Source organism: Argentina silus (genome assembly GCF_951799395.1).
Source record: "Argentina silus genome assembly, chromosome: 15".
In the NCBI taxonomy this organism is placed as follows: Eukaryota; Metazoa; Chordata; class Actinopteri; order Argentiniformes; family Argentinidae; genus Argentina; species Argentina silus.
Window position 1 is genome coordinate 13,999,018 of NC_139669.1, and position 23,784 is coordinate 14,022,801.

General features: G+C 42.0%; 5 protein-coding genes across 9 annotated transcripts in view; 1 reads left to right on the plus strand and 4 right to left on the minus strand.

Annotated features, from left to right (window-relative positions):
* Positions 1–4,466, minus strand: part of fgfrl1a (fibroblast growth factor receptor like 1a) — a 40,705-nt gene extending 36,239 nt beyond the window's left edge. The window contains exons 1-2 of the mRNA XM_083686593.1: positions 3,995–4,466; positions 3,028–3,124 (exon numbers count right to left, since the gene is read on the minus strand). Coding sequence (XP_083542719.1) covers positions 3,028–3,118 — 91 coding nt within the window. The 5' untranslated portion in view covers positions 3,119–3,124; positions 3,995–4,466. The remainder of the gene's footprint in view (positions 1–3,027; positions 3,125–3,994) is intronic.
* Positions 4,467–5,058: 592 nt separating this feature from the next.
* Positions 5,059–9,094, minus strand: rnf4 (ring finger protein 4). 5 transcript variants are annotated; one of them, XM_083685674.1, is made up of 8 exons: positions 9,043–9,094; positions 7,993–8,112; positions 7,742–7,874; positions 7,479–7,558; positions 7,298–7,310; positions 7,061–7,184; positions 6,530–6,581; positions 5,059–6,409 (listed from the first exon to the last, which is right to left on the minus strand). In XM_083685674.1, exons 2-8 carry the CDS (start codon positions 8,002–8,004, stop codon positions 6,260–6,262), a joined length of 564 nt encoding a protein of 187 aa, XP_083541800.1. In that variant the 5' UTR covers positions 8,005–8,112; positions 9,043–9,094; the 3' UTR covers positions 5,059–6,259. The 5 variants fall into 5 exon arrangements, with proteins under 5 accessions (XP_083541800.1, XP_083541802.1, XP_083541801.1 ...); XM_083685676.1 differs by lacking the exon at positions 9,043–9,094 and adding an exon at positions 8,938–9,036; XM_083685675.1 differs by lacking the exon at positions 9,043–9,094 and adding an exon at positions 8,807–9,034.
* A 674-nt stretch (positions 9,095–9,768) lies between these two features.
* Positions 9,769–17,636, plus strand: LOC310815749 (lateral signaling target protein 2 homolog; the record flags this gene model as incomplete). The annotated part of the gene is made up of 13 exons (XM_083685645.1): positions 9,769–9,804; positions 11,495–11,635; positions 11,814–11,951; positions 12,118–12,320; positions 12,446–12,535; positions 12,759–12,848; positions 12,985–13,086; positions 13,414–14,682; positions 14,884–15,008; positions 15,118–15,234; positions 15,395–15,496; positions 15,590–15,693; positions 17,388–17,636. 13 exons carry the CDS (start codon positions 9,769–9,771, stop codon positions 17,523–17,525), a joined length of 2,655 nt encoding a protein of 884 aa, XP_083541771.1. The 3' UTR covers positions 17,526–17,636.
* A 125-nt stretch (positions 17,637–17,761) lies between these two features.
* selenot2 (selenoprotein T, 2) lies at positions 17,762–20,735 on the minus strand. The gene is made up of 6 exons (XM_083686344.1): positions 20,384–20,735; positions 19,818–19,928; positions 19,602–19,728; positions 19,411–19,498; positions 19,104–19,252; positions 17,762–18,871 (listed from the first exon to the last, which is right to left on the minus strand). The coding sequence occupies exons 1-5, from the start codon at positions 20,593–20,595 to the stop codon at positions 19,131–19,133; spliced, it is 660 nt and encodes a 219-aa protein (XP_083542470.1). The 5' UTR covers positions 20,596–20,735; the 3' UTR covers positions 17,762–18,871; positions 19,104–19,130.
* Positions 20,736–21,745: 1,010 nt separating this feature from the next.
* On the minus strand, positions 21,746–23,581 carry rab33a (RAB33A, member RAS oncogene family). Its single transcript, XM_083685713.1, has 2 exons — positions 23,297–23,581; positions 21,746–22,455 (listed from the first exon to the last, which is right to left on the minus strand). Exons 1-2 carry the CDS (start codon positions 23,564–23,566, stop codon positions 22,009–22,011), a joined length of 717 nt encoding a protein of 238 aa, XP_083541839.1. The 5' UTR covers positions 23,567–23,581; the 3' UTR covers positions 21,746–22,008.
* Positions 23,582–23,784: the final 203 nt, after the last annotated feature.

The following is a 23,784-nucleotide window of genomic DNA, read 5'->3' on the forward strand; positions in this document are numbered from 1 at the left end:
CGACTTAATAGACAATTCAGTTCTTTTGAAGGCCGCCTTTGTTTCTTTAATCACCACATCATCAAGCCACCAACATGCTGTGCTCGGTCTTCAAATCACTTTACGACCTCCTGCCTAATACAACGTCATTACGCTGGAATGTGATTAGCGGACCCGTGCTAATGAGGCTAGGTGAGAGGAACCCGGTGACGAATACAAACACCATTTGACATGCTAATAACCACTTTACGGCCTCCTCTCTGTTGTGTCCTCCTAATGGAGATGAGTCTGGGCAGCTTTCTCATTCCTCACACTCAAATCCATTTGTCACTCAATGTGATATATGCCTGAGGGACGGTGAATTACCGGGCCTCTCTTTGATAGGTTTATTTTCTATTGAAAAGGGATGTAGTGTTACATTGCAATACGTTTGTTTGCATTCTGTAACTCAAAAACCTCACACGCTACACACACATTGTTCTATTATCGTCGTGCTGAAGTCTCACTAGCATTGGCAGTGTTAGCTGTGTTCTGGTTCTGAATTCTGAGCCACTGTTTAAATGCGTGCCCTAGCTCAGTCTGTGGACGTTTTATAGTTTACCAGAGAGCTTTGACGGGCTGTAGAGTGACAACAGGCTACCCAGTGGGTCAGCTGTGTTTCTCCAACACTCTAAATTAACTTCACACATTTCCTCTGGCTTAGAGCTAGCAGTAAACTGCCAGAGTGGGGAGGAGTGAGAGGTGTGTGTGTGTGTGTGTATGTGTGCGTGTGTGCTAGTGTGTGTGTGTGTGTGTGTGTTTAGCAGGGGGAGGGGGAGGGGGGTGAGAAGGAACTCTGGACAAATGTGCTCCTTTCTGACCCCCCTCCTCTCAACATTTCTTACTAACTCATTCTGGGCTCAGAGAAACAACAGAGCATTGTATGAGAAGTACATCTCTTCTCATTGTATATGCTTAGAGCATCAGCTCATGTAGTTGTTTACTCTTTTGAAGAAGTGTCCAGATGCTCACTCTCAGGCCCTCTGGAAGGCGAGTGTGCCACTACAGGGTGGTCTCCGTTCATACAAACAGCACAGCAGGCCCCAACAAACCCAACACCAGCCCCACCTCAAAAAGCCCCCCCCCCCCCCCCCCCCCCCCCACACACATCTCTGTGCCTCCATATGGCTGACTGTCTGTCTCCTGCGTCTACAGCCATACTGGTAGTGTTTAGTCTAACTCTCCTGCACTGCATAATCTCTGCGCTTAGCTGGGTGCCACAACATTTAGCGGCAAGTTTGTATGGAGACTTCATCTAACTTTGTCAAAAGGAGTCTGACTTGACGTGGCGATGATACTGTACCTGACTGCTGATATTACACATCTGAATGTCTTTTGTAATAACAGCGTTATTATACAGCAAAGTTTCCCCATTCAGTTGCCATACATGTATGCAGTAGTACTACTCTCAGTGTGTTTGGCCAGCAAAGGGAGTAAAATGCTAATCTTTCAGCTGCTCACTCAGACCCTGAACCATTGCATAAGCCTTCCAGTTCATGTGCCTCTCTGGCAGCTGGGTCCAAAACTGGGCTTCCGCTTGCAGCGGAAAATATTTGTCATCTGACGTGATGTTCAGCATTCCCCGTGCACCAAGGACGGACCAAACAGCCAAAGTCTTCCTCAGTAGGGGAGCGCTCAACATTACCGACTTCAAATTTCAACCGTCTTCCATAAGTCCATATTAAAGCAATCGACCTGAACTCAACCATCATGGAAGGCAATGATCAAGAATGCGATAGAGTTTCATGTGGAGTTGAAGATTTTGGGAATGCCAGTCCCTGCCAATTCCTTTTCCTTTTCTGCACCTGAGGTTTACACACAAATTGCCTAACCCATCCAGGCCACAAAATAATGTAAACATGGCTGCAAACACTTTCCATGAGGAGAAATATGCGACTTAGCATCACAACTTTTGTGCTCTCGGTTTTGATGTCATTGTTGATCCACCTCAGTACGTCCTAATCTCAGTGAACGGTTACCGTGGAAAATAATCTATGGCTCTATCTTGGTATCGTTCAGGTGTTTTCCCCCAGCTGCCACCATGCTTTTCTCTGTCTTATCAAACGACTCCTATCACTTCCAGAGAAAATAGATAAACTTTACTGCTTCAATATCCACATGCCATCATGAGATAGAGACCCGCTTAGTCTGTCTCTCCCTCTGCGTACTCAATCAGGCTCTACACCAAGTTGAAACCCCCTCTGATATCATCTGGCCAGGGAGGTTGTCTTTGTTTGTCTACCTCTGTAAGACCACAGCTCCTCTCCCTGCTCTATCTGCCTGCTCCATTCAAAGGAAATGCTGTGGCATTGCACAGCAAACAAACATAATTGCCTAATCTAATTGCATTGCTCTCTACGAGTCTCTGTTTACTTTTGCCTAAGCGTCTCCGTGACGGCTGGGGTTGTGCGACTGTGAATGCGGCATTGTTCCGGCCAAGGCCCTCACAGATCCAATCTGCCTGGGCGCCGTTGGGCTCCCAACCATCCCCAGGGCTGAGGGCTGTTGAGTCTGTGAGAGCCTGACAGTGACAGCTAAGGCACGGGCAGGAGGGAAACATCGGAGAGGAACAACACTTTAGTTGTGTATGTCTCACTTCTACATCAGATATCTCATCCCGCTTACTGCAGCCAAGAGGCTGTGTGTGTGTATCATCGGCCGTAGGGCTCTGTGCAATCAAACTGGGCCAGTGTCCGTTAGAAAAAGGATGATTAAGGTCCTTGCCCTAATTGGACATGACAATATCACCAACTAGAGGTGATGTTCTAAAATCTTTATTTTGACTCCTCCGTCCCAAAAGAAAGGAAAGAAAAAAGAAGAAGCTGTGAATCAATTTGTAGCAGATATCACGAGTCCTCACTGTGGAATAATCTTAAACACATATCACTGTTGATGTAGTGGCATAATCTTAAACACAGATCACTGTGGTGGTTGCTGCTGTTGTTGTTGTTGTTGTTGTTTATACATATATATATCAGAACAGTTCAACATGAGCTCCCCATTACTCACCTCGTGCACAGTCCGACAACAGGATTATCTCAAAGATGAGCAGGCAAATCCATAAAGGTCCCATTCTGTCCCAATAGAAGGCTTCTATCATTCAAATCTGTGTGAGGGAAGGGGGAAAGACAGAATAAGGACAGACAGCGAAACGAGGTGCAAAACAGAAATCGTTCTATATATTGACCACTGAATATCACGCTTTAGTAGCCAACCAAACAATCTCTCTTTTTTCCCCATTGGAGGTGGGTCCAGACATTGAGGAAATATAACCGAATTACATAAGTTGCTTGTTGCATAAGTGACTAGTTAATAACAAGTTGTTTAACTTCATTTTACATTTTATTTTGTCCACATGTTCCAATTAGTAGTTATTCTAACCACCTAGTTGCAACAAGAACTGCAAGTCATTTGAATCAAACATGAAACATCTTTTAGTGTTTCTCATTTAATCGTTGATCAAAGCCATCATTATTAAATGTGCTTTAATTTAAATTAACATTAAAATTAAATACATGTTTTAACAAATAGTCTGCCCTGGAATAGGCAATTAATGCTTCTATATCTACCCACCTGCTTGATAAACATATAAGAAATCAAAGATGCAGGCTCCATCCTCACAGATGCAGATATGGTGCATCAATGACATGAACTTTCTACACTCAATAATAGTAGTCATGAAGTGGCAACTATAGATTCATAATTATTAATCATACCATGATGTAGAATACAGTATGTGCTACCTTACTTGATCACCGTATCTAACCCGATGCCAAGTGGATCAGGACAACCTACTTCTGTACTGTAATATTTCAGCCAAACTGTTAAAATATATTCCAAATTAACTTCTTGGGCAAATTAGCTTATTTTTATTGTGTAATACCAATATCAGCATATATAGGTCTACCTGCATTCAACTGCTAAAAAGATTATGGGCATCACATATTTAATTATAATAAACGTTTTTGTGGCTTACCTGAAATTTCCAGCAGGAATGACTTGTCTTGAATCTGTTTCCCACTAACGGCAAGTATATCATGCTTACATGTGTCTAAGGTCTTACATTCGTGACAATTAACGTGATTTAATTTCAATATAATGAAGTAATTTCATTCACTAAATTTCGAAAAGGACACGCTGGCCCCACGCTGGCCTCTGTCTCGAGTTATTGGATCCAATGTTACAATCCAACAACGAGAAAGTTCGCTTCATAAACAGCCATAGTAGACAAGCGAGCGCTCAAATCTGCTTATTTGTGAATGACAGGCACCACATTAAACGCTCGTAAGGCCACCGCATCGGAGCAAATGGGAGTCAAAAAAATCAATAAAAAGCCCTGTGCGCGTATAGCAATTAACTCCTATCCCAAAAAGAGAATGTTAGCAATACAGATATATTCTCTCTTGCAATCCCAAATTGTGATTTCATCTGAGTAGCGTTTTCCAATAATTTAGCTACCAGACCTTGCCGTCCAGTAATCGACCGCAGGCAAACAAACAGAGGGACAGCGGTCCGTCCCAGCCAGGAACTTTTGCCCAATCAGAGCAGTCCTAGTAGCTACTCGGCTACTAAACAGATTTGTAGAAATTAACTCTTTCGTATTAGGCTCCATGTTTAGGCTTGTTTCTGCACATACTATCTGCAGATATGATCATAAACAATGTTGATTCATTCTACACTACTAATACTACTCACCTAATCATTAAAATATGTGTAATATATGACAAGATAATAAATAGATTGATAATGTAATTCAACAACAACAATTATTATATGATCAATAATAATAATAATAATATTGATTATTATTATTATCATTATACACTTGTTATAATGTTATACAGTATCCAGAATGCTATAATCAGCTCTGCTAAGATAAGTACTTACTTATCTATTTCTTCTGTTTCTTCATCATAATGGCCCTTATTATTCTGCCATAAAGAACTCAGCCATTGACAAGCCCTGAAAGGTGGGAACAGGATCCTAATGTATCCTTTTTTTAATTAAAGTACATAGACATCAAAGAAAAAGTGTTGCTGCTTAAATGCATTGCATTCAACACTACTCCACCGACATCATGACACTTGATGTTGGCAACAGATCAGATCACGTAAACAAAATGAAAAACAAGTAGACTGCTATCCCCCCCCACTTGTGATGTTCTTTTATCTAATGATAATCAAAACAAAGTATGACATATTAATATGAAGTACCGCATGTTCACACGATATTCATAATAACGGAAAAATGCTTTTCACTTGATAGGCTGGCATGTGGGGAAAGAGTGCATGCTGTACAAAATAAGGTGCATGCACACGTCTAAATGATGAGATACTGCACCCTGGTGGACATTCGAGCGATTTCATGATCGCTCAAGAGGTGAATTTAGTTTTCAATAAGTTTTTCCAATTCCCAACATAACTCAGTCGAATTAAACCTACTGTGACCGATATCAAATAACAACTAGGTATGTTACTGGCTAGTCAAGATGTATGTTTGGTGTTTGTATCCCAGATTAAATGTACAGAATGTATAAGTCAAATCACTACAAATGGTTAAAAAATAAAGTGTTAAACTAGCAAAAATAAGTTTCAAAAGAAAAAAGCTATTAAATTACAGTCAACATAATCGATCAACACACACTCTGGGCTAGTCAAGGAAACCAGGAAATAATAACTGCCACACACAATAATTGGAATATATACAATTATCAACATTTTTATTGAAGCTTGTAGACAGAAAGCTTGTTTTAAATTTACTTATCATATATACAACAATACATACAACAATATTTACAAGCAGCAATAAGCCACATTTCTACTTCTGAGTTTAACAATGAACTCCACAAGGGCTTGAGTTAGGTATCTCAGTTGGCACTGTCTCTGCCAACAAAATAACAATAAGGAAGCACAATGTTTCAAAATGAAATGATATAATTCCAATATTTGGCCTTTTAAACAGTATCTAATCAAAAGTAATAGGTCTCCGCAGTGTTGTGGATTCACACCCATCTAATCACTTGGAAATTAGTCAACGTAAGAAAACAAGAAAAAAAAAATGCAAGAGAATACGGTATGTGCCTGCATCTTTATGCTCTTTTCATCGCCGAGGTAGGACAAAAGCTGTATGACAGGTCAGATATAGTGGCGTTGGGGGAAGGAAAACCATTTTAAAAGTAGGTCGTGGCTGGCAGGTTTGGTGAGGGTGAATCCGTTAGTTGGCGAGTCTCTGTGGTTTGGGTTCAGATGTATATGGGGTGGTATTGCTTGTGGGTCAGTTTCTTTCGACAAGTTGGGCAGGTGTGGGATCTCGTCAGGGAGTCTCGCAGGCATTGGCTGCAGAAGAGGTGACCGCATTTTGTGGAGACCACTAGCCTCCCGCTTTCGATAATCTAGAGGAAGAAGAGAAACGGTTTTTATTCATTCAAGTTCAGTGGACGACAATTTGACAGATTAATTACATAAACTGTTAACCGTGGTCTCCTACACATTGTCGTATATATGGTTCTTACCTCAGCATAAGCGTCCATACACACAGGACAGCTGATTGCTCCGGGGGTCGACCTATGGACAGCAACGGATCATTACGATCTACTCTAACAAGAGGTCCTGAGGTCCTAACCCTACTCGCATACCCATGAGGACCAATGGATGAGAATGACACTTTTGTGTCCTAATTCAAATGAGGGTTACAATGGGTAAATTGTCAAATGAAGAGCATAATAAGATACGTGTTTTTTTGATTTACAACCACTGATATCACAGAAGATGAAGAAAGTGGATTACATGGCACTCCCCATATAATCACGGTTCACTTAGGGGAGTGTGCCCTCTAGTGGTTATAACTATGGTCACGTGTCTAAACCATGATCTTCTACAACAAAAGACATAATGTATAACGCGCATGAGCCAGATCTTCATATTGGAAAGGAATTATCCTTCCTTTTACGTAAATGGAAAGATGTTTCTATGGCTGGCTCTAGGTATTGATATGAGGAATAGATATGGCTCCACAGCTAGCCTGTAAAAAGGGGGTTTAGTACCTGGCTTTACTGCTGGCCTGTAGAGAGGACAGGAGGGCGGCGCTGAGGCCAGTATTGGTGTCCTCCTCTTCGTCACTGCTCAGAACGTAACTCTCACTGTTGGCTCCACTCCTGCCCTGGGGCCCTGAGACAGACAGGCCATTAGAAAGACACACATATTTAATATGATGATAAAGGCCAATCAAACATCCTAATCTAAAGTAGCATTGCTGTGATTGAAGAAAAGCAATTAATTACCTTCATCGACAACCTGGTTTCCCATTGGCAATAACCCAGTCATGGAAGAGACAAAATTAGAAACACTGAGCCAAATTTCCAACATTTCAAGGTTTAAGAACAGTGAAAATTAGTATATTAGTACTGCATGGTTCATGTATATATCCAATTATTTGCAAAGAAAGTGAGCTTCCAAACTCACCTCCACAGCATCATTGTTGGTAAGGTCAACCACAGCTGGCTCAGAGCCCTCACAAGTCAAGTCCACCACTTCCTCCTCACCTAGGATCAAAAGACTGGTTAACAGACAACTGAAGACCACAACCACCAACATAAAATGGTGGTACTATATTTGTCCATCTTTTACAATGTAAAGGTGTCCTCTCGCCTGCTCTCAAACCCCCATTTCAACACAAAAACTCACACCAGATCTTTCATAGGCAGGCTGTGATTGGTGCTACTCACCGCTAGCCATGCTACTCTCCAGCACATCGATGGTCTCATTGGCTGTGCTTGCAGGCACACTTGTAACGACCCTGCTGCTCTTGGCTGTGTGTCTGGAACTTGAGGGGGCTCCACCTCTTCTTTTCCTTTGTGTCTATTACAGTAAACCAAAGCGTCTTCTTAGAAAGCAGACACTTTAGCTAGCCAAGTATGACTAAAAATGAAACTGAAGGTGCCTGAGGGGTCACATGCGAGCACAGATAAGGACTTACTGTACTGCTCATGTTGCAAAGGGAAAGGTTTGCGTGAAATCAAATCTGGCCAAGTGTCACGTACAGAGCACAGGCTGAAAAGTCAACATCCGTCCCAACTCTAAACCACCGCACAATAATCTGAGGGGAGAAAACAAATAAACCAATGCAAGGCAATAATCACTCAACTAACAGTAATCAGTGAACTCACAGTAGATGCCAATTTGAGCATAATAGACATTATGACACAATATGCAGAATTATAAAGGCAGAAAATAAAGGTATCCATGGTGAGAATCAAATCATTAGAGTAGACCTGCTGTAACCTTACTTATTGCATCACAACATGACAATAATGCACCTTAATGTACAATGCTGTAACAGAATTGCTGTACAATAATAACCACAATTAACCCTCGCTCTCATGAGAGCCTTGCACCGAACACTAAGGACTGAACATTGGAGCCAATCTGACAGTTCTGTGCTGATAAATAATGTGCTTGTCAGGCTGAACTGGCTACTAACATAGTGGCCAGATGGATCGTGCTTATCAGTTGATCAAGGGAAATACAGCATTAGTTTAGCAGGCTAGTAGCAAGACAGGCCTAATATCTGACTGCTTGGCTTTGTGACAACTAGCTTGCTAGCTACATACAACAACAGCTGGTAAGCTAACGTTAGGTATCTTGCTAATAGCTAACGTTAGCTTCTATTTGGTGGTGGTGTAGCTAGCTAAAGACAGCTTCCAAAAAAATTAAAATAACATTATCCAAAAGCAATTACATCAAGATTGATATCATAAATACCAAATTCAAAACAGATTGGCGAAACAAACTTTTGCTGGATGACAGTTGACCGAGCTAACAATGCAAGAAAGACACCAGCCGGTCAAGCCAGTCAAAGCGAGGCTAAGTCAGCTTATGCTAACATCGCAAAATGAAATCTGAGTCTTCGGTGAAAACATACTGTCAACCTGGGTCAGCTTTACTTCTACCCATCAATACCGATATCCAAAAAAGTGAGACGGCTGACTGAAGAATACCGTTTTAGACAGGCTAGTTAGCAACACACCTTTTCAAATCACTTTGGTAAGACACAACGTCTTCTTCTTGGGACCTTGCTGCTAACCAAATACATTGTGGTACGCAATGCGCAGCAGTGCCATCTAGTGTTGTGGAATATAAACTTCCTGGACCTATAACATCAAATATAATTAAATCTCATAAAGCATATTTCGTACATAAATGCAATGCAATGTGCTTCAAAAAGATAAAAACTGTTAAAATAAGGCACATTATCACGTGACAATGGTGGACTGAGAGACTAATGCTATATAATAATATGAATATGAATGTTAATGTTATTAATAATAATAATAATAATAATAATAATAATAAACCTTTATTTAGGCAGGGGAGGTCCTACTGAGACCAAGATCTCTTTACACTAATACAAGTAAACTATATAAGTCTCATTATATAACAATCATTACCAACAGTCGGGGCTTTACAGTAGCCTTTTTGTGATGGAGCTTGCATCAGGAGTCCTGATAGGCTGCTCCAGGTCCCTTTGTAATCCAGATGAACGATGACTCAAGGTAAATCACGCCCACTCGTGCACAGGTACAGCAAGAAGACGCGCGTCATTGACAGTCAAAGAACTGAGAACTGAGCAGAGGCTCTTCAGATACTTGTGCTGCTGTTGACCTGAGGTCTACGGAACAGAGTTAGGGATCTATTTCTCATATTAATCAGAACACCTGGTAAATTAATAACAGACAAGGTAACAATGCCAACGATGACTAAAATCAGAAAGTGGCTTTATAAACCAAAGGTAAGTGCCATATGCGTACATAGTACTCTTTAGCAGCATTGTATTCAAATCTAATAATTGATAACACATCTAATAGGCTATTCATTGTGATTTTCTTTCTTACATGTTCAAGCATCAGATTGTCTTGCTCTTTTTAAAAGACCTAAAGAAGAACCTTAACAACATTAACACTATTTCAACAATGTATAGAACTATTTTGAGTTTTAGGTGCTTCTAGCAGTTTGACTTATTCATAGCAGTGGTTTGGCCACCATCCCCTCTGTGAATACTGAAACATAAACTATAGTACTGTCAGGCTCATCTCGGTCACAGACACCTCTGCCTGAATGCTAGGAAGGTTACTGTCAGGCCAGTGTTGGGGAGTAGTTCCACTACATGGAGCTCAATTATTAGTTTCACTACATTTTGCTGTATTTAAATTAAATTAAAATCTTAATAGTGTTTTCAGGAGTTAACTACTCTTTTGCCATGTAGCAGTGTTGTGAGCTACTGTCACTACTCACTAGATTAAAAAACGTGAATTTAACTATTACTCTAAATGTCCCTACTATTTATTCCCACACTGCTTCCCGTCTCCACACTTTTCTCCACATCAACTGTTTTTATCTTTCTCAGTGATTTCAGAGCATTTCAGTTGTTTCAGTTTCTGTCATACTAGTCATCTTTCAGTAACTGACTGTCGTGTGTTGGATGAAGCAGTTTTAGTATGTGTAGTAGTAGTCGTTTTATTATGTAGTAAACTACTTTTTCAATGTAGCTTTAGTTTGACAAACTATATTTCTCTCAAGTGTAGCTTTAGTGTTGTTCAACGTCTTCCCTTGTAAAGTAATTGGTAATTTAGTTAAATACTAGCTAGTTAAAAATTAGCTTCCCTTAACTCTGTCAGGCATACTACACAAACATTAGGTCTCGGCAGGGGAGGCAGAAATCAGCGGACACACAGGCATTTTATACCATTCCTCATACCATTCCATGTTCATTACAATGAGCCCGTCCTCTGATTTCTACTTCCACCAGCCTCCACAGCAGCACAGGTGTCTCCTGATAGATGTCTAGTCTAGACACCTCTTACTGGATCCCTGCTTCTTGGCTTTCATCTGAAGTCACATATTGTCTCTTCGGGGAAAGATGGCATTGTTCTCTCTCCTTTGTTAAATAGAGGATTGTTCTTCTTTGTCTAAGGGGTACAATCTTCAAGTCACAAGATGCTTGAGAAGGTAACTGTTCCTTCTCAGGCTTTCTACCTGTAATCTAGTTCAATACATTAGGGAGAAATGAAACCGTATACGTAACATTTTCGGGAAACCAGTGATATTCAATGTCACTCTTCCTCCTCAGGCTTCCTACCTGTAAGCAGGTTCAATACAATAAGGAGCAATTAAACCTCATCATTTTCGGGAAACCAGTGATATTCAATGCCCCCTGTCCTCCTCAGGCGTCCTACCTGAAAGTAGGAAACCGGTGCTATTCAATGCCAGGAAAACATTAGATCATCTATGAGGCTCCACGTGCTCACTGCCGCACTGTACCTGCTCTCAATGGCAGCAACACATTCAATAGACACAGAATAGGTCCCTATCCTCTCACAGCTGAGTTTAAACTAAACAGGAAAACAAAAACTCATAATTATAATGTGATAAGTCCAGTTATTTTTAGTGATAAGTCACTAATGTTTGATTTTGGTCTTCAGAGATCAGACCAGCAACTTCTAGCTCAGTTTTACTATGCCGATGATGAGCTGATTCACATGGCAGCCAAGCTGAAAAGCCTGGAAGGCACAAAGGAAACTCAACACTGCGCCCTGCTGATCAGCCAGTTCCGCTCCTGCCAGGTAAAGATGTAGAGATGTTCATAAAATTCCTCTGTTTGGTGGCTGTAGTTGTTGTGTTAAGTGTCAGATATCAGGTTTTTGATGTTCACAATAATCATCTCAAGCCTTCACTTGTGGCACACAAAGATACTTTGACCTCGCATGAATGGTTCTTCATCTCCTCTGTTGTGATTGACAGGACAGTGTGCTTAGCATCCTCAATCAGATAATGAATGAGTGTATACCTGGCGAGCGGGCCAATCAAGACTTCTGTGTGAAGTTCCCAGAAGAGATCAGACATGACAACCTGGGAGGGCAGCTGTGGTTCGGAGCTGAGGTAGGCCTACATATGCCAGCATAACTTGACTCATCAAGCTGATGATAAAGTATAAATACCAAATAAAATGTATGTATTGTTGTTTTCAACACTGTTTTCAACGTAGTGTGAAACAACTTTGTATCTGTTGAATATTCAAAATCAATCAATCAATCTCCCGCCCCAGTGTTTGGCTTCAGGCTCTAACATCATGAACCAGGAAGCTGAGAGTGTGGCGATGCGACCGTTGGCGAAGAAGCTGACACAGAGCATGAAGGAAGTACGCAGCCTTGCCCGTAACCAGGCCCTTCGGGACGTCACAGTCTTCCCACAGCGCTTGTGCCAGGCATTAAGACATTTTGACTGCCTTTTTGCAGAATTCGAACTCAGGTGGGACTGGCTGGCATTTGTTGTGCAGAGTAAGAATTATCACATTTATGACCCTGGGAAGGTTGTTGTCCCCAATGTATGACTCATTGTTCCATTTGTTCTCTCTATTCCCTTTCATACTCCAGTTATGTTTCAGCCATGGTGCCAGTGAAGTCCCCGAGAGAGTATGACATGCAGCAAGATATCACGGTGCTGTTCTGTGAGACTGTCTCCAGGTTTGATTTCCTGTTTGACGTTCTCACTTGTGCATGCTGCTTTTCATTTATCACTGCCTTGGTTTAACAACAGTACAGGGGAGGCTGGTGGAGGTAGAAATCAGAGGACAGGCTCATTGTAATGCATGGTACGGAATAGGGAATGGCATCAAATGTATTATTTGATACGTATAAGTAGGTATAAGTATAGGTAAGCAGTCTTTTTTCATATATCCTTTTATAGGGCATTGAAACGGGGCTATATTACCCAAGACATGATTGATGACTACGAGCCTGCACTCATGTTCACAATACCAAGATTAGCCATAGTATGGTGAGTGTTCTGATCAAACATCCCTTCACTTATATATAGACTTTTTTCATTTGCTCATACGTTTATCATTATTTTATTATGTCAAAGCAATTTCAATCTTTTTATCTCATGCCCAAACCAAATGGAATGTATCCAGTGGCCTAGTAGTGTTTCCTGAAGGACCTTTAAAGTTGGATGGTGAGCAAGAGGACATGTCTGAGCTGTTCAGGCCATTCCAGTCGTTACTGAAGGAAGTCAGGTACAGGACAGATATTTTGCCAGCATTTTCTGATGTTTGTAAATCACTTGAAAATCCATGCTCATTATTGTGAATGTAAATGAAAATGTTAATAGTGAAAGTTTGTTGATTGAGATGAATTCAAATTGAGATGCATTCAGACAGGCCATTTACAATAATATGTTTCACATGCACTGCCTTTTGTAAGAATTACATGTTGTACTCGTATCCACACATATATAACTGTTTAAACATTGATATGAGTGATGCTGATGGATTAATTCGATGGATTAATTCCTTATGAGAGAATGAATGTAGGACATGGTACACATTTTGTTTTGTGCACAGGGGTCTGCTGTGGACACTGAGGGATGAAGAGCTGCAGTCTTTGGAGCGAAGCCTCTGTGCCACTCAAGAAAACGGTCTGATTGCACGGCGCCGCTCTTCAGCCATACCCCTCACCAGCCCAGCCATCAATCTAACCCAACAACTGAAGCAGGAAAAGGGGGCAGGGTCCCAGCCAAGGCTCCCTTCTGATGTGGACCAGGGCTGGTTTGTGACGACCAAGTGGAGAAACCACCAAGTGGAGAAACCACCCCTCCTGCAAGTTAACTCTACCAGTTTAGAGCAAAACCCTGAAGCCAAGCTGTCGTCCTCAATGCAGTCTGACATCAACGAACTAGAGCAGCTCAACATGATGTTCTACCAGGTGGGGAATGAGATGTCCAGCCTTCTGTCTGCACCCAGCCAGACCCTATTTCCAGCCCCCCAGAGGCGGGTTGGTACGGCTAGTCTGAGAGCCTCCCCCTGCAGTCTCCGCAGGTCTGGGCAGTGCTTTGGAGGGTCCTCACTCCCGTCTTCCCCACTCCTGGGTGTGAGGCGGGACATGTCTTGCCCTTCGTCACCTCGGACCAGCTTGTCTAGACAGTGTGTAGAGGCAGCGCTCCAGCGTAGCAAGAACTTCCGTAACCCCGGAAGCAGGCCCTCAACCCCTTGTTCTGGTAGAAGGTCCTACCCTTGCCCTGATAGCCGGCCCTCAACCCCTGACTCTGACGGTTCTTCTGCACCCTCCATCTATCTGAATATGGAAGAGGTAGATCAGGAGGTGGCAGAGACAGCAGAGGTGAGGGGAGGGGGCATAGAGCTCTCTGCAACAGTCTTCTTTAATCCACGATCTGCCAACCTCTTTGGCAAGACAGCAAAGGATGACAAGAAGGGGTCAGAGGAAGATGAGGAGGAAGAGAAGGAGGCGGCTCCATACTGCCAACTCATCCCCTGCATTTGTTTTCGGTGTCCCAGTGCGCCCCCATTTGAACCTGACGATGACAGATACAGCTGGCTGACCCCTTCAACCCCTTCAACCGCAAGAGCAGTCCAGGATAAGGCAGCGGTGACAGGTATGGACCCCAGGGAAGAGAGGGAGGAGATAGGTCAGGAGCAAGGCTCACGGCCCTGCTCACCCAGAGGCAGAGGTCAACTGCCGGAGGGAGCTCCAGTGTCCTGTGTCTATCCCAGCCTTACCCGGTGGAGCACCGGTGGAAATGAGGGGGAGGAAAAGAGAAGGGGAGAGGGACTGTACAAGGAATACGGCAGCACAAACACCCTATCCCCATCCTGGTAAGTGTTAGTCCTATATCAAAGAAATTGCTTAAAGTGACAAACCACAGTCCTGATCCTGTTTAAGAAGTTGATGAATTACATGCCTTTTTTTATGTAGTGGTACTTTCTTGATTTATGATATGACATGTATTTTTGCCAACTATAGTTTTCAGTGAAAGCTTATTGACAGCAGAATATATTGCCCCCTATTTCCTGTAGTTCTGCCAGCTCCCTGACCAGTTATAATATTTTGGACGTTGTTAAGGAACCTGCCCATCACAATATTCGGTCTCATTTCCAAAGCAGTGGTGACCTCCTTCACCGTCTTTTTGTGTGCATCTCAGGTAGGTCCTAGGTTTGTCTTATCTTGTTGACGTATTTGAATATTACAGGGGTTCTGAGACTGAGATAGCATGTGATCTTAGTGTACACTCTGCTATCTACTGTAAACAGGCGTTGCCGACCAGCTACAAAGTAACTACGCCAGTGACCTCAGAGCGATTTTGAAGGCATTGTTTGAGATCATGACAACTAAGTCAGAACTTGCTGAAGAGGACCAGCAAAGAAAAGGTACTGGAGGGCCTGAGTTAGAATGCTATCTAACCAGTTATGAGAGATACTGGATACGAGTATCACATTAACTGTCCATGCACACAAAACATCTTATGTCAACTTCACACCCAATTCAACATGTGTCTATACTGACTCTTACTCTGCCATATCCCACCAGCATCTTTAGGCTTGTGTGACATTGCTCTGGAGGACTGTGCTTTATGTAAGGAGTGGCCATCCTCCTCCACACCACTGATGGGCGAAGATATCCAATGTGAAGGTGATGACTATATCGTCTTTATCATTTAACTGCCACTTATCATAACTGTCCAACCATCCACCATTAACCTCAATCACCTGAATCCTCCTGCAGACCTCCCAGCCTGGGTCCCAGACGAGGCCTGCAGCCTGTGCACCGCCTGCAACTCCTCATTCAGGCTCATACGTAAGAAGCACCACTGCAGGAGCTGTGGCAAGGTAATGACTCATTCACCACAAATCATTGGGCAGTAATCATCACTCAGTAAAGGACTCCTCTTCCTTACAAGGCCATACCTATACAAGAGCATACACCATGCACTAAGAGCACCATTATAAATTACAACAAATCGAAAATGACTTGTGAGAATGTTCAATTTAGCTCACCGGGTGCACTGGCTGGGCAGCATATCATAATAATAATAAAATAAAATAAAAATAAAAAAATGTATGTGAATATATACAGTTGAAGTCTGAGGTTTACATACACCTTAGCCAAATATATTTAAACTCAGTTTTTCACAATTCCTGACATTTAATCCTAGTAAACATTCCCTGTCTTAGGTCAGTTAGGATCACTACTTTATTTTAAGAATGTGAAATGTCAGAATAATATAGTAGAGAGAATTATTTATTTCAGGTTTTATATATTATTAGTTAGTATTTGGTAGTATTGCCTTTAAATTGTTTAACTTGGATCAAACGTTTTGGGTAGCCTTCCACAAGCTTCCCACAATAAATTGGTGGAATTTTGGCCCATTCCTCCTGACAGAACTTGTGTAACCGAGTCAGGTTTGTAGGCCTCCTTGCTCGTACACGCTTTTTCAGTTCTGCCCTCAAATTTTCTATAGGATTGAGATCAGGGCTTTGTGATGACCACTCCAATACCTTGATTTTGCTGTCCACATAATTTTCCTTCCTCATGATGCCATCTATTTTGTGAAGTGCACCAGTCCCTCGTGCAGCAATGCACCCCCACAAAATGATGCCTCACGGTTGGGAAGGTGTTCTTTGGCTTGCAAGCCTCCCCCTTTTTCCTCCAAACATAACGATGGTCATTATGGCCAAACAGTTAAATTTTTGTTTCATCAGACCAGAGGACATTTCTCCAAAAAGTAAAAAGTGCAGTAGCATACCATATCTGGCTTTTATGGCGGTTTTGGAGCAGTGGCTTCTTCCTTGCTGAGCAGCCTTTCAGGTTATGTCGATATAGGACTTGTTTTACTGTGGATATAGATACTTTTGTACCTGTTTCCTCCAGCATATTCACAAGGTCCTTTGCTGTTGTTCTGGGATTGATTTGCACCTTTCGTGCCAAAGTACGTTAATCTCTAGGAGACAGAACATGTCTCCTTCCTGAGCGGTATGACGGCTGCATGGTCCCATGGTGTTTATACTTGCGTACTATTATTTGTACAGATGTACGTGGTACCTTCAGGCGTTTGGAAATTGCTCCCAAGGATAAACCAGACTTGTGGAGGTCTTGGCTGATTTCTTTTGATTTTCCCATGATATTAAGCAAAGAGGCACTGAGTTTGAAGGCAGGCCTTAAAATACATCCACAGGTACACTTCCAATAGACTCAAATTATGTAAATTAACCTATCAAAAGCTTCTAAAGCCATTACATCATTTTCTGGAATTCTCCAAGCTGTTTAAAGGCACAGTCAACTTAGTGTATGTAAACTTCTGACCCACTGGAATTGTGATATAGTGAATTATAAGTGAAATAGTCTTTCCAATTGTTGGAAAAATTACTTGTGTCATGCACAAAGTAGATGTCCTAACCGACTTGCCAAAACTATAGTTTATTAACATGAAATCTGTGGCATGGTTAAAAGATTAGTTTTAATGACTTCAACCTAAGTGTATGTAAACTTCCGACTTCAACTGTATACCAAATGTGTCTTTCAGATCTTCTGCTCCCGCTGCTCTGCCCACTCGGCCCCTTTACCGCGGTATGGCCAGGTAAAGCCTGTGAGGGTGTGCACCCACTGCTACGTGTTCCACGTCACACCTTTCTGCAGCACCAAAACCGGCAACGGGATTTGACTGAATGTTTATGTTTTTAAATCACAGACAATTGGGATGCGGTGCCACAAGTACACCTTGAGTAGTTGTTTCAGCCATATTAGATATGACTTTGTGCTTTTTAGTTGAATAACTGCAATGGTATAAAATATGAATACAAATCATGTGGTAGACTTGCCATCTTCTGTCCTAAATATACATATTTTCTATTGACTTTTGAGTCTGTTTTTCTTGTAAAACACCATCCGACAGGGCAATATTGTGCATAAAACCTTTAGAGAATGTTTATTACTTTAAAACAAGGTAGAATTTGTACTCTGCTTTAATCCTTGAGTTGTAGCCCCACACAATATAATCTGATTCAATACAAAAACAAACACATCCAACCAACTCAGGTGCTTTCTCACACTACGTTGCCTAGTAGTAGTGCAGTTGACAAAGTAAATTTTTGTTTGAGGGATGTATAGATGTCAGTACCATATCACCAGTTCACTGAGTTAGCAGTGTTTTCTTTAGTAATTCATTTCTTAAGTTCCTGTACATTATGCAATAAAGCTGTTTCACAAAATCCACTACTTGGAAATGATAGGTTGCTGAGCCCCTAGCTAAACTTTCCTCTGTGCTACTTTTTTAATATCAGCAACCAGGTATGGCAATTCATTCTACTCCAACACATATCAAGCATAACAGAAGAGATGCACCAGACAGACTAACCAGTAAAAGTTAGCAATAAACTCCCCTTGTACAATCTCAGATTAATCTTCCCACGGAAAACATAAACTATCTAAATAATGGTGAACACCTGAACAATATCTGAGCTGTAAAAGACCGAAAAATGCACATTCAAACACTTCAAGCATTTCAAGCATTTTAACCCTTCAGCTCAACTGAACTGATTTTGTAAACTCCAGCGGGACAGATTGAGGCCCACTCCAGTATTCCCAATGTAAAAGGTTCAGACAGACAGGGGAGATGTTTGACACAGAACGGCTAACTGAAAAAAAACACCCCTGTTACAAAAGCCCTTGTACAACAGCAGTGCAAACCATCGCCTTGTTTAACTACCCACTTATAGGACTACCCTGGAGGACACACAAGACAATATCACAGTAGCCTTTAAAAGAAAATATTAACATTTTCTTAAAAAATATATGTATATGTGGTAGGATCTTCACATCCAAGCCAGCTGGTGGATGATAAGTGGAGTGCTTGTTTTGATAAGAGGCCATGGAAGCGGTTTCCCAGGGCAGAGAAAGTGTGGACAGTGGCAGGGACATCCAGCCTGGCCCAACAGCAAGCTGTTTGCAGACCAGGCTTTCATTACGCCAACAGACAGTCCCACTGACCTAGGTAACGGCTCCAGAGACCTGCGATTGAGTGAGACAGAGAAGGTAGATGGCACAGATTTATAAATATGTCTAAAATGCAACTAAACTTGATAATGTAGGGTAATTATCACGTGTTGTAATGTAATAAAACCACCAGTTGTATAACACACATATACCAACCGCATAAACAATCCACACCAAAATAAAACACATTGACAGGCTGAGGCTGCAGTGTGTACACTGAAAGTGTGATTATGGTGGTTGTGTTTACCTGCAAATCTTTGCTAGCACGCCAGCACTACGGAGATGGGAAGGAGAGCTTGTCCACTTGATTCATCTTGATATGATTATCTAGTATTTGGAAGAGTTCCTGGATGTTGGGTACGTATCCTGACTGCAGCTTGGACCAGATCGGTACGTCTGCAGGGAGGAGAAAGAGTAGATAGTAGGCTTAAGACATTTATGGAGGAGGATATCAAAAACTAGGCCTTATTGATTCTTTGTCACTGTTACAATCCTACAATTTGAGGACACGCATAGCCTACATGTGCCTCTATGTAAGGTGCTACTGAACTCACCATTCAGGGTGATTTCAAATGCACCAGTGGATAAGAAGTGGGTCTCCAGCATGTTACTGAGGAAGAATGTCATCAGGCACGAAAATATCTGAAAGACATGACAAACAGGTTTCATAGGCGGTTACATACAGTACACACTCAAGGCATCGTGAGCCAAAGCCCATCAACTGTAGTCTGGGAACACCACTCACCTTGTTTTCTTGACTCCACGTCCATGCTCGAGGAGTCTCCAGCCCAAGCATTGGGAAGGGGTTTTGTCCGCTGACGACCAGGGCAATGGCAAGAAGTTTGAAGTAGGAAAAGAAATTCCCAAGACAACTGATAGAGAGCACAACACAAATGATGTTCAGAACATTGAATTCACTGGCAGAAATAAGGAGACGTAAAAACCAAAGTTGTCCACATACTTGTTAATGGCTGTGGGAGGGTAGTTATCCCCTTCGATGCGGATGTCCGGGTACAACTGGCTGATAGACCGGGAGTACTCCTGGAACACCTTGCTGTACCCTCAGGAAATGCTGGAAAATATTAACATGGAATTATGGAGCAGTACAGCAGTTGTTGCTTTTTTAACCAAGAAGACACTTGCATTGTACTTCTGGTAGAAGGCCTGTAGTCTCATTCATCCAAGCAAGGGAGGCAAAACATGGCTGTAAAAGGATTATAGAAAATGAAGGGCCTAGCTAAGTGGTCCTTAACATTCCACAGAGCGTGGTGGCTAAAAGCAGTGACTCAAGTAATAGATAGCAACATCAAATCACGTCCCTAACATTAGCTACAATTATCCAGCATCACCTGGACATAGCCCCATAGCCGGTTACATGTGGGGCTACACCTGTTTTCCTGAATATGCTGGTGGTGGTTGCTGGCTGGCAAGCTACACCTGCTACCACTAGCTAGCAAGCTAGCTACAATTTCCACAGCAACTCTTCAACGGCACGGACAAATAGTTATGAGAAATCGATCAACAAACCAAAATTGAAATTTCAGCACAGGCCCAGCGTAGAGGGTCTGCTTGCTCAGCCTCTGTGGGTCGGCATCCCGCAAGCTGTCAGACCCCATGTCCTGGCTGTCGGAGGCCTGATGGTGTTGAGTCATGGTCTTCCCAACGTAAATGTCTCGTACCGTGACAACTGTAAACAGCAGTAGCGCCGTCAAGATCCCCGTTTGACTGTATTCGGCCATCTCGAAAACGAGCTGGTGAGGGGAACAATGACCCGCGTAGGTAAATTATTTTGGGGGCCAAGTCTATCGACTGGCACCCACAACCCTGCACCGCAGACTCACTAGCTTTGCAACAGCTAACAAGATTGCTAGCTATCGGTTTCCTCCTCCTCTCATCGATGCATTTTGATGAATTGCTGCCCCCTGCTGGAGTGGATGGGTTCAATGCAGAAGTCACTTTTATGCATTTTGTGGGCTCTTAGCTTACACTCTAAAATGTTCTTCATTTTCTTGAATGTATGTCAGGAATTTGAAATTAATTGTATGTAGCCTAAAACAAGATTGAGCATTCAGATACTTAAAATGTACATAGCAAACTGATCGGGCTCATGGTTAAAAGAAACAGGAAACTCATTTGAGATCATGAAGTGTGTCATATATGATTAATGCTATGCAGTATACATGAAAGTGAAAATCAGACTCATCAAGAGTCAGACCATTTCTGCTGCATGAGTGTACTGTTGTAGGCAGCTGCAAAACACATTTGATTAGAGGACACATGATCTTGTTGAATATTTTATTTGGAGCCAAAGACAGAAAACAGTCACACATTGGATGTTTTTGGGAGGCTTTGAGTCTGAAATATGATGAATATTCACCAGAGAGAAAGCTCCTGTGGCAGGGAGCAGAAATAGCAGACCTGAAACCAGAGACACCTCTGGGCAGAGTGGGAGGGAATCAGGCTTAACTATATGACAAAAACAGATATACAAACAGTTAGATCTCCTGATCCTCTGCAGTATGGCTATCTCATCAATCATAGAGAAGGATTACTAAAGGATCTGTGTTGATAATACTTAAAGCATGTTAAAAAAAAAAGACACAGATATACTGGTATACTGAACCACACAAACTCTCCTGATGTACAATAATGTACACATTTGTCAGTGTACCATAATACCAAATGCTAATTTGGAGGTATTTACGAATGTCCCTTTGTGAGATTGTGACAACCATGCTACAAAGCATTATGTGAAACAATAATACTGACCCCAAACATACATACCTTCAACTCAAAAGGTTATAAATAAGTCATTTTTTTCCTAGAACAACTGGACGACCTCTCTTCTTATCTTAAGGCCATATTTAGGAGGAAATGGAAAATGTGATAATGATACCATACTGTGGAGACAGAGAGTAAAACGGAGTAAAACAAGGAAGCCAGAGTCAAACAGATGTGTAGACAGAGTATTACATTAATTAGAGTAATTACATGAAGAAAAAAGAAAATTACTGCAGGCACATTCTTTCAAGAGATGTTATCATTAGTACAGTATCCTCTTACGCCGTTTGCATTACGTTAAATTCATCAATTCAAGTCACAGGGTATTAAAAGGGGTGGAATCATTGCAGTTGAGTGTCACAGTTTTGCCCTCAGCAAGGGCAGTTGCTCTTCACATCTGTTTCTTGTGAGAGCCTAACCCTGCCATCCTCCCTCTCTACACCCCTGTACAGCAGAGACTTCTGGGCCTTCAGCCGACACGCCAGGCACATGAAAATGGAGTCCACATTCTGGCTCTCCTTGGGGTCCTTGGCCGAGGTCTCAAACAGCAGCATGTTATGGGCGTCTGCAAATTTGAGGGCTGTGTTGGAGGGCACCTGGATCTGGCTGACCAGGTCACATTTGTTGCCCACCAGGACGCGAGGCACAGTGGATGAGACGCGGTGCCCGTTGCACTCCTGGATCCACGTCTTCAGGTTCTGGAAGGAAGCCATCTTGGTGACGTCGTAAACAAAAACGACAGCGTGCACATTGCGGTAGTAGTGTTCTACCATGCTCTTCCTGAAGCGCTCCTGACCTGCCGTGTCCCATACCTGCACCTGTTGAGAAGCAATAACAGATGCAATGGTCAGAGAGAGATTGTTTGGAAATGTGTTTTAATGAAGGTCAAGCATAGACTGTAATGGGGTCGAGAGAGGAATATATCAAAGTAAATACTAGACAGTCTTATCGTAATAACAACAGCAACAATCTGTAATATGTAACTATTATATGTGGAGGGCTATTGTTGCATTATGCTTTTTCCACGTGAAAAGGGAGATCAGTTCATTTGCAGTTTGAACTGAATGCTTCTAATGCTGTTGATAAAATATCAAAGCTAATCTATGTTCTGAAGACTGCATAAGTGCATGTCTGATACATATGAACAAACTATGGTAATTGCTCTGCATTTCAGATGGATTTCTGAGAATAAATGTACATGAGAAGAGCTGATAATAAGGGAAATACCATCTCACTGTTTCTTGGCAGACATAGGTCATAAAAGCAGGTCGATCTGGGGGCATTCAGAGGTTGTGGACTCAAACTAGCATATAAAGGCACCAGGCAGGTGAACTAAATATGATGATTTATTGTACATTCTGGAACACCAATACTAGGCATAAAACATGACTTAATGGATTCTGTAGGCCTTACTGAATGTCATGGCTACCACAATGCTAATATATTTCTTAGGAATTCCTGAAAAATGTAACAGCATGGCCTATCCTCCTACCATACTGTATCATTATAAAGATGGCTTTGCATTTACTCTGTGTTTAAAAATGAATATACTGGTTTATGATAGCTGTATACGGGTGTAATGAACACACTGTTGGTAATTTGATAGGCTATGTAGAACAAAGAAAAAATAAATCAGCGCTGTCCCGATCATCTTATTACCTTTATTTTTTCGCCCTCGATTTCCACGGCTTTCTCCCTGAAGTCCACCCCAATTGTCGCCTCCGTCTTGTCGGGAAAGCTTCCCCCGGTGAAGCGGAAGGTTAAGCAGGTCTTTCCCACATTTGAATCCCCGATTACAATTATTTTAAATATTCGAGTTTGAACACTCAAATCTAGCGACGTACTGAGGTCCAAGGATGATGTGAGATTTGTATTTCTCGAGTTTCTTGGACCGGTACCTCCCTCATTTTCAAGAGATTCATTTGCCATTACGCTAAAGATGATGTACACTGTTGTGTACTGGTCTCGCCGATGGGGGAAGGTGAGGTTGGGCAACAACAGAGATCCACTCCCTCACAAGCAGCCTGCGTCCTTATGAGAGAATAGATCATTTTTTCAGTGCTTTATTTACAAAAGTTGAAATTGTATTGCATTAACCTGATATCTCTACATTGAGAACAGACATTATTAATTGAAAATGTCCTAAG